At 38.6% G+C, this 10,506-nt stretch overlaps 1 protein-coding gene across 2 annotated transcripts; it reads left to right on the top strand.

Annotated features, from left to right (window-relative positions):
- Positions 1-1,335: 1,335 nt before the first annotated feature.
- Positions 1,336-7,394, top strand: LOC121748482 (casein kinase 1-like protein HD16). Of its 2 annotated transcripts, none has more exons than XM_042142870.1 (17): positions 1,336-1,526; positions 2,115-2,560; positions 2,778-2,903; positions 2,994-3,067; positions 3,151-3,220; positions 3,290-3,345; positions 3,420-3,491; positions 3,602-3,696; positions 3,924-3,990; positions 4,759-4,888; positions 4,982-5,200; positions 5,288-5,418; positions 6,135-6,309; positions 6,418-6,508; positions 6,610-6,767; positions 6,848-7,036; positions 7,127-7,394. In XM_042142870.1, exons 2-17 carry the CDS (start codon positions 2,156-2,158, stop codon positions 7,184-7,186), a joined length of 2,118 nt encoding a protein of 705 aa, XP_041998804.1. In that variant the 5' UTR covers positions 1,336-1,526; positions 2,115-2,155; the 3' UTR covers positions 7,187-7,394. The 2 variants fall into 2 exon arrangements, with proteins under 2 accessions (XP_041998804.1, XP_041998803.1); XM_042142869.1 differs by having other exon boundaries at positions 2,118-2,560.
- Positions 7,395-10,506: the final 3,112 nt, after the last annotated feature.

Below are 10,506 nucleotides of genomic sequence, written 5' to 3' on the forward strand. Positions count from 1 at the left end.
TTCATGTTTTTGTTAGATATTGTCCATCCAATATTCAAGAACTAATATGCATCAATTTAGAATATCGAAGGTTGATAGGGACTACTTATAACTCTTCACTTGGAGAAATGCAAGCAATTGTCCGACCTTAAGAGATTGAAAATATTAATCTCCTATTATTAACCGTTGATCTCTATAAATTTATGCACATGCTTGATTTAGTTGTAGGTATTTAATTTTAGCACGTCTATAAAAATTGATTAATTTATTCAAGATAGACCTGAAAAAATTAGAAAGTTTCATCATTGAATTTACTCAAATCCTCAACCTACAACAACTAATGTAGTTAGGTAGAACAACATCTTTTGTTGTCAATGCTTGAAAGCCAAACCCTTATATTTATCGGGTTGTCCGACATAAGCCATGTCTTGTGCCAACATCAAAGTGTTAGCGACAACAAATGAAGATCTTGTGACGTTGTTGGCACTGTTCCGTCAGTTGCAACTTTGGTGGAATTGGTTCCAGCATTTAAATAGTACATTGATTAGTATTGTGATATTTAGAAATATGAATTAACAACTATATACATCGATAGAATCTGACTATTACAACTAAACAAAAAACTAACAAACCAAAAGAAACTACCCAAAAAATAACACGTTAACAACTAACTAACTGAAATTTGCAAGTCCAGTAATAGAATCTCTCTATCAGCTAGTGCTCATGGATTGATGCATTGTCCTCAAATATAAAATGACTTTCTCTTAGCATGTAAATGCATCCCAAACTCGCTCGTCACATAGTCCATTTCGATAGTCAATGCTCCTGAAAGGCTAAATGATAGGTACATGTAATCTATGTACATATACATCTCTAATAAAATATGTACATACACTAGTAAAATTTTATGTCTCATCTCATGTTTATTTATAAGCTCAAGGAAGTACTTGAAAAATACTCCGCAATTACAACCTCTAGTTAGCACCCCAAGCAGAAAAAGACTCGTATTCCAATCAAATTTAATTAATTCAATATTTAAGCCAATTATCCTTCCTGGCATACGCTTAATAAATTCTGATTACTAATGTGTGCATTATTGGAGTATTATATAATGCGTACCTCATGTAGACAATGTAACATCATAATAAGAGAGACACTCCCGAAAAACAAAAAAAAACAATTAAGAGAGATTTTTTTCATGTTATATCTTCCCAAATTTACAACACCATAAAATTATATTTTCCCAAATTTACAACACCACTTTATAAAAATGGTGATTGTTAATTTGTTATCTCCATAATTTTGGAATAACAAAGGCATTAATTTAAAAAATAAAAAGTAAAGACCATAAAGAAAGACAGCGAAGGGCAGGGCAGGGCAGAGCAAGCAGGCAGAGGCAGTGGATGTTTTCTTTTCCGTTTTTCTTTTTTATTTTATTTTTGTTCGAGGAGCAACGAAGAAGATTGCCGCAAATACAACCCTATCCAAAATCTTAATATACCCCTTTCGTCTTCCCATTTGCATCCAGTTTTCCATCTCCATTTTAGGTATAATTTCCACTGAAGATCTCTTCTTTGATCGCTTGATCGGTTTCATTTCAGCTCCACATAGGAAAAACGATTATTCTGCTCTTCTTGTTTCCGGTCTCGGATTTTCAATGTCTATATTTTCAATCTTGCTTATTGGTTGGATTGTTCGATGTTTAATGTTTTTTTCATCTACTTATTCTGCTACTTTTTTATGTTCTTGTTTGTGTTTTAGGCTGTGCTCAAACAAAAAACTCTCTTTTATTTGATAACTTTATTGGAGTTTTCCCCCAGTTTTAGGTTTTTCAATTTATCTGTTTTCTTGGGTGAAATTGCCCACAAATTACTGCTCTGATGCTTTTCAGTATTTGGAAAAACATTGATTTGAGAACAATATGTGGAGCATAAAGGCTTGTGCTTAAGTTTTACTTTTCTGAAACTAGCATATTTTATGCAGCCATTTCATTCAGAAACTATGTGCTTGCGAGCGTGGTATAATGTTTATAGCTTTTGTAATATAATTGCTTCTTTTGTGCAAATTTATTTAGCTTGTTGGTCCTCTGCTGGCTTTGATAACTTCAAAATTAATGCATTTTCTCTTATTCCTAGAAGGTGGGGAATGAAGCAGAGGTGATTTTGCATGGGTGACGATGCCAGAATTGCGTAGCGGAGCACGGAGATCAAAACGGCTTGGCGATCTCCAACCTGACCCTCAAACTGCTAACCAAGCCGATAATCTTCTTGCACCTGCTCAGGCTAGAACCAGAAGGAGAGGACGAGGGAGAGGCAATGCAACTGCCGTAGCAAGAGGGCCTTCTGCAGCAACACCCTCTAGGCCAACTGCTGCTGGTAGAGGCAGAGGGGTTAGGTTAGTAGATTTAGAGCCAGAGCAACCTGGGGGGGTTCTTCCTCAAACAGTTGGCCTTGGAGCTCCCGCAGCTGCGGTTAAGAGATTGGAGGGTGCCCAAAATAAGAATAATATCATGGCTGGAGGGAGTCGGGATAAAATAATGGGAGTTGAAGAAGACACAAGTACAACTCCAGTGCCTGAGAGGGTAATTTCCTGTTTGAAACTTCATCGAATATTAATTTTTTTTTAACTAATACGCTCCCTGATTGACGGGTTCTAACTTCAGAGATTACATGCATTCATTCCTTCTGTATTTGTGTACAGAAAATAAATAAAAAGTCTGTTTTTGTTTCTCAAATTTTCTATCTCTATATATTGCTGTTGGCAACATGTCAACTGCTGAGACTAGTTTGTTGGTGTAGGTACAAGTAGGTAACTCGCCTCTATATAAGACAGAAAGGAAATTAGGTAAGGGTGGATTTGGGCAAGTTTATGTCGGCAGAAGGGTTAGTGGAGGCACTGAAGGACCTGGGCCAGATGCTATTGAGGTATCATCTGGCACACACCATTGGCATATGGGTATCCTTGAATTCCCGCCTCTTTCCTAATTTGTCTATGACATGCTATCTTTTGTGCAGGTTGCGTTGAAGTGTGAACATCGGAGTAGTAAGGGCTGCAGTCATGGCCCTCCATATGAATGGCAGGTGTACAAGTAAGTTTTTTGTTCTTAACTCGAGTAGGATTTTATCTTCATTAAGATGTTCACTCATTGACTTTTGTTTTCGTACAACAAAGTGCTCTGAATGGATGTTATGGGATCCCATGGGTCCACTACAAGGGTCGGCAAGGAGATTTTTACATTCTGGTAAGTTTTGAAATTGGAATATTGGCACAGAATTTTTTCCATGTCACTCCAATTAGTAAATATTTTCAGGTCATGGACATGCTCGGACCTAGTCTTTGGGATGTCTGGAATTCTTTAGGCCAATCGTAAGGCTCTATCTCTCCCCCTTCTTTTTTCGACTCAGTTGTTACTTTTCTTTAATGATTATCGATTGAAACAGGATGTCTCCAGGTATGGCAGCTTGCATTGCTGTTGAGGCCATATCAATTCTTGAAAAGCTTCATATGCATGGGTAATACCACTTGCTATTATTCAAGTTGCTAATGATAAGACTTGAGATCAAGTTACTTTTGTCACTTCAATGCACAATTGATTGTTTACTGTTCTCCGATGCTTAATTAGGTTTGTTCATGGAGATGTGAAGCCAGAGAACTTTTTACTTGGTCAGCCAGGGACTGCTGAGGAGAAAAAGCTATATCTTATTGATCTTGGTCTAGGTATGTTATTTTTCTCTAGCTCTTTTTGGTAACCTCTTTGGATTAGAGCTTAGCAACTAGCCTTTTTGAAAGGCAATGCAGAAAACTCATCTCTCTCTCTCCAACTTGCACACACACAAACATACATTCTTTGACATGTTTCACATAATTCTTCAGTTCCCTTCTTCTTCTTTTACCATTTCACTTAACGTATGTAAATTCCTTTTTTAACAACATTGTTGATGCAGCTTCAAGGTGGAAAGATGCATCATCTGGTCAGCATGTTGAATATGATCAGAGGCCAGATATATTCAGGTTTGTGAAGGTGCATTTGTTTGGAGTTTGGACCATATACACCTCATCATATGGTACGAGGCTTAATTTCACGAAGAATGGCAATGAGACATGGGACTTAGTCCAATATATCAAGATCAAATATCACACACCTAATATGATAGGATTGATTGGATAACTTTAATGAAGAACATCATTAAGGTAACAAACTTTGATGAACTATGAAGTGCTACACCTACAAATACATCTGGCGAGAAATGGCTTTCACATTATTCCCTTGTTGAGAGTGAACCCTTTCAATCCCAGGAACTTATCCTCGGTGTTTCCTCTATCTATATCTATACATTCTAAAAGTAACATAAGTGGCCAATGTGATACAAAAGGTGATTGGACTGTTTCTGCTGTCCATATTTAATGTTCAACTAGGTTATATGCAAACAAAAATTTTTGCCCACCATTCATTCTTTTTTCACCAACAACCTACCTAACTGCAATGGAAGTAGCTGTTTTTTTTGGCAAATTCAGTTTGTTTAGGGTACTTCTACTGTAATCCATTCAATGTTTTCTGGCAGCATTTGATTGTTTCAGCATAGCTTATACTATGTCCGGAATCTATGGATTCCTCTATCTTAAAAAGTGAAAAAAAAGATCTTGTGTCTTGGAGTGTTGGTGGCTAAATATTTTATGATTGAATAAAGTAACTCATATCATCTTATTGCATTAAATAATCCCCTCATTTGAATACTCATTATCTTATGATACTAATAACGTCTAATGCCCTATCAACAGAGGCACAATAAGGTATGCAAGTGTTCATGCACATCTGGGTCGTACAGGGAGTAGGAGGGATGATCTTGAGTCACTTGCATACACCCTAATATTTCTCATTAAGGGGAGGTTACCATGGCAAGGTTATCAGGTGAATTGACCAAAATGGTTTATTAAGTTTTGATACCTTATTCTTTTTAGTCTTGACTTATCATTCCCCATTCTTGTGTTGGGATTATGTCAGGGTGACAACAAGAGTTTTCTAGTCTGTAAGAAGAAAATGTCCACTTCTCCTGAGTTAATGTGCTGCTTTTGCCCTGCTCCGTTCAAACTGTTCCTTGAGGCTGTTAGTAATATGAAGTTCGACGAGGAACCAAATTATTCGAAGCTGATATCACTTTTTGATACTCTTATTGACCCTTGCGTGTCTCTGAGACCAATAAGAATTGATGGAGCTCTCAAGGTAAGTTATTAGAGAAACCAAATACTGGCATTAACTTTGTGCAATCAATTCAAATTTGAAGTCTAATGATTCATCTTCAATACACAGGTTGGTCAAAAGCGTGGAAGGTTGCTCTTAAACTTAGAGGAGGATGAGCAGCCGAAGAAGAAAATACGACTTGGTAGTCCCGCTACTCAGTGGATTTCGGTCTATAATGCACGTCGCCCAATGAAACAGAGGTGAGTTCATACTGTTAAGTATTTCATTGCTCTGTTACGCACAACCAAGTTGCATCTTTGATCTTCCAGTTATTTCTCATGCACATGCTTAAATGGTTTGTTTGTTTATTCTTTGTTTTTTCCTTGTCATATGTGGCTAGAAAATATGTAAAGAATAACGATGCTGTCCCATAATAGATGTCACACTTGGGTGATGGCACGAGATTTTAGGATATGTTGTTTTGTGTGTTAAGTGGAGGGAAAAAATATACTCCCTCTGTTCTCTCAAAGTATAGGTTCAAGTGAATTAAGTTGTTATCCTCTTATAACTTTAACTAGAATGCATCTTGTGAAGCCATACCTCCCATCTTTCAACTATCCAGCTTACTTTAATTGGTTGACACTTAACATAAGAAGTAGCTCAGTTCAAGCCTTCCTGAAAAGGTATATATTTTCATACTTGAATTATAAATAGCACACGCTGCATAAATCCCAAGGCTTCGAGGAATTTCAGTAACATTGCCATTTACCACACAAATGCAATACCTGTGAGAAATTTCAGTGGCATTGCCATTTTCACTTGCTAAAGTTTTTGGACAATGGTACAACTCAAAATTGATAGTCTAAAACTGTATTCCGCATACAGGTCCTGTAGTTAGACACATGAGACGGTGAGAGAACACCTCACGTGCAGTTTATTCCTTGCAAATGCTAAGCTTTCTTTGTTGTATTTATAGATACCACTACAATGTAGCAGATTCAAGGCTATGTCAGCATGTAGAGAAGGGCAATGAAGATGGTTTATATATTAGCTGTGTGGCTTCAGCGACAAACCTTTGGGCCTTGATCATGGATGCTGGGACTGGGTTCAATGCGCAAGTGTATGAACTTTCAGCTGTCTTCCTTCATAAGGTTGTTTGTTGAAACTTGTAATTGAACATATATTGTTTTTACCACTGTTCTTCTTTTCCTGGCTAGACTTAACCCCAGTTTCACTAAATATCTGATTAATCTTGTTAGGATTGGATAATGGAACAATGGGAACAAAATTATTACATCAGTTCTATAGCTGGTGCAGCTAATGGAAGTTCACTGGTTGTCATGTCTAAAGGTTTGCTGGAACATGCCCCTTACATAATGTGTTGGTCGGTTATTTCTGAAATGTCCTAGTGTGAGATGGTATCTGAGATACTTTGCTTATGGCTTAATCAGGAACTCCTTATACTCAGCAGTCGTATAAAGTTAGCGAGTCCTTTCCTTTCAAGTGGATAAATAAAAAGTGGAAAGAAGGTTTCCATGTCACATCCATGACTACTGCTGGAAGTCGTTGGGGTGTTGTGATGTCTAGGAACTCCGGATATTCTGAACAGGTAAAAGCTGATTGTTGAGTCATGCATATTCTTCGAATGGTGTAGACAGTAAAACTGACAATGGAAAGGCTTGTTCATAGGTTGTGGAGCTCGACTTTCTCTATCCCAGTGAAGGAATACATCGCAGATGGGAAAATGGATACAGAATTACTTCCATGGCTGCAACTGCTGATCAAGCGGCCTTTACGCTGAGTATTCCTAGACGCAAAGTAATGGATGAGACCCAGGAGACCCTCCGGACATCTGCATTTCCAAGTACTCATGTGAAGGTACTTGTGTTGTTGATTGGATTGGATTGGATTGGATTGGAGAATTGAGAGACTTGATCATTCTGCTGACTTTTCTTTTGCTATTTGCAGGAAAAATGGTCGAAAAATCTCTACATCGCTTCGATATGTTATGGTCGAACTGTTTGCTGAATGTGTATCTTAGTTGGAAGCTGAGATATATGGTTGAGTTTAATTATTGTGATAACAAATGTGTAATCGTGTAAACTTTTGAAACTGTTTTCTACAAAATGACTGGAAACAACACAGAATATTGGTGATGGAAAAAAGCTGTAAACTGGCGTAGCCATGTGCTTTGCCATTTTTTGTTTTAAATTTATCTGTGATGAATTGTGGATCATATTTTGGGTATTTGTGTGTTGAAACTTGAAAGAAGAAAAGGGACAAGTCTGTGATGATAATTGAGGGCTTGGTACAACATTAATATTTTTCTAGGGTGGCTCTTTTTAGTGGCGGATGTAGACTTCTTATTTCGTGAGAGCTTCTACGACTTACTATAATAGTACTGTCTTCGTAAAAATATTTTAAGGTATATTGAAATAGCTTACTAAGTATACAATATAAGAAGATAGTTAAACATGCCCTTGTCCCCTGAAATAGCATAATTCAACACAAATCTCAATCTACCAAACTTTTTTCACATTGTCAGATCAGAATATGGCCACATTTATAAATTATACTTGGCCAAAGACAAATCAATTTTTTTGTAATCAGCAGCTAACATCGAAGCCTATATATGAAAAGGAAAGAGTTCATTTTCACTTCAGTCAAGATATTAGCCAAAACATTTAATTTCTAGGCAAAATCATTCCAAGTAAAACACTACTCCCTCCATCCCCTAGTAAGAGTCCCAGTTTACCATTAGGAGTTCCGGTTTCACTTTTACTATAAATAATAGGAAGACCCCACATTCCACTTACATTTTATTATAAAACTAACATAAAAATGGATATGTTTGTTGAAAAAAGAAAACAAACTTTAAAATAGCAAGACACGGTAAAATTGGGACGACATACTTAGGCTGGGGAAGAAATCTGGAGTGTGAAAGTGTGTCCATGCAAACTACTGATTTGATCGAGTGGTGGAGCCTCTGCAGCTCAAAGAAGAGATCAAGAAATGAAGCTCGGCTTTGAGCTAGCCGAGAAAGGGAGTTCGGTTTTTGAGCCGAGAAGGGAGTTCGGTTTTGAGCCGAGAAGGGAGTTCGGTTTTGAGCCGAGAAGGGAGTTCGGTTTTGAGCCGAGTAGCGGTTATAACTAACTTTGGGAAATAGAGTTAGTTGGATTTTATTTCTTGATTGCATCTTGTATAAATAGCTCGATAGAGCTCAGTAGTGAAGTAGCAGAATTACACCATATACACACACACCCAGAGAGATTAATTCTCAAGATAGCGAGCGGTTGTGAGCGGTAGAGTGTGAGTGTGAGTTCATTGTAATTGTAAAGAGTTCATCAATAAGATTCTGGTCATCTTCTCCGTGGACGTAGGTGGTTTATCACCGAACCACGTTATATCGTTTGCGTGCTTTATTTTCTCGATTACGTGTGTGAGATCAGCGGCATCGCAACCCAACAGGTGGCGCCGTCTGTGGGAATTTCCCAAAGGAGTTCTTGATTGCTTTCTGGGATAGTTAGGGTCCAAGAATTCCGGTACTTGAGCTGATCTTGGCGATTGCCCACCGTCTGTTTGAGAAATGTCTACAGCTAAGTTTGAGGTGGAGAAGTTCACCGGGAAAAATGACTTTGGGCTGTGGAGGTTGAAGATAAAGGCCATCTTGATGCAGCAGGGCCTATGGAATATCTTGAAGAATGAAGTCGATGCCGAGAAAGAAGCGGAGGTCGATGAAAAAGAGAAAGGAAAGCTTCAGGATATGCAGTATAGAGCCTACAGCACCCTAATCTTGAATTTGTCAGATAGGGTTCTGAGGGAAGTCTCCAAAGAGGAGACAGCTGCGGGAGTATGGACAAAACTTGAGTCATTGTACATGACCAAGTCCATTACAAATCGTTTACACCTGAAGCAGAAGCTCCTTGCATTCAGATTCTCAGATGCGAGAGGAATTACAGAGCAACTTGAAGAATTTGGTAAGTGTGTAGATGATTTGGAAAATATCGATGAAATGATCAAGGATGAAGATAAAGCCTTGATGCTGCTGAATTCGCTTCCTAAGAGTTTTGAACACTTCAAGGATGCGGTGTTACTTGGAAGAGAGTCCAAGGTTACATTTGAAGAAATTCATTCTGCTCTGAAAATGAAGGAATCGCAGAAGAATGATTATTCCACTTCTACTAGACAAAATGATCCAGTGGCTGAGAGTCTTTTCTTGAAGAAGGGTCAGAACAAGAAAGTTTTCAACAAGAAGAAACAAAACAAAGATAAGGCTGAGGGAGAAAGGGAGACTAGAAGCTGCTACTATTGCAGAAAGCCGGGTCACTTGAAGAAGGCATGTTTTGCTTGGAAAAGGAAGCAAGAACAAGCGATCAATGCAGGTTCAAATACTGCAGATCTTGCTCAGGAAGTGGAGGCCAATGAGGCCTTGAATATACTCTCAGGGGCAAGAATTGAAGAATGTTGGATCATGGACTCGGGTTGCTCCTTTCATATATGCTCCCACAGATCCTGGTTTCAAAAGTTGACAGCACACACAGGATCAGTAATGTTGGGGAATGATCAGACATGTGATGTTAGAGGGATTGGAGAAATCAAGCTGAAGGTGAGTGATGGTAGTGTAAAAACTCTCACAGAAGTGAGGTTCATACCTCAGATCAAGAGAAACTTGATTTCTTTAGGGCTGCTGGAGTCCAAGGGCTACAGGTTTGAGTCCAGTAACGGAGTGCTCAGGGTGACAAAGGGTCCCAGAATAGTCATGGAGGCCAAAAGAAAGAATAGCCTGTATTACTTGGTGGGTGAAACCGTGATCAATGCAGCAAATGTTACTCAGTCAGAGAGCCTGGATCTGTGGCATGCTAGACTTGGGCATGTGGGGGAAAAAGGCATCAAGGAGCTTGCTAAGCTGGGTGTAATGAGGCTGGGGACATCAGAGAGGCTCAACAAATGTGAGTCTTGTATTCTTGGAAAGGCAAAAAGGCTACCATTCTCTGGTGGAAAGCACACTACAGCAGCTCCCTTTGTATATGCTCACAGTGACTTATGGGGGCCTTCTCCAGCAGAATCCATAGGTGGAGGTAAGTATTTCATATCTATTATAGATGACTATTCAAGAAAGGTATGGGTTTACATCCTCAAAGAGAAGTCTCAAGCATTTGAGAGGTTTAGAGAATGGCATACTAGATATGAAAATGAGAGAGGGTCAGTGCTGAAGTACTTAAGAACTGATAATGGGATGGAGTTCTTATCTACTGAGTTTGATAGCTTCTGTAAAATGAAAGGGATAAGAAGGCATAGGACCGTGCCAAGGAACCCTCAACAGAACGGGCTGGCAGAGAGGATGAACA

The sequence above is a fragment of the Salvia splendens genome, chromosome 9 (genome assembly GCF_004379255.2).
Source record: "Salvia splendens isolate huo1 chromosome 9, SspV2, whole genome shotgun sequence".
Taxonomy (NCBI): Eukaryota; Viridiplantae; Streptophyta; class Magnoliopsida; order Lamiales; family Lamiaceae; genus Salvia; species Salvia splendens.

Coding starts and splice junctions, on each gene's coding strand:
- LOC121748482 (XM_042142870.1), top strand. CDS start 2,156: ATGCCAGAATTGCGTAGCGGAGCACGGAGATCAAAACGGCTTGGCGAT. Junction 3,068..3,150: donor TATGAATGGCAGGTGTACAA/GTAAGTTTTTTG, acceptor CGTACAACAAAG/TGCTCTGAATGGATGTTATG. Junction 3,492..3,601: donor GAAAAGCTTCATATGCATGG/GTAATACCACTT, acceptor ATGCTTAATTAG/GTTTGTTCATGGAGATGTGA.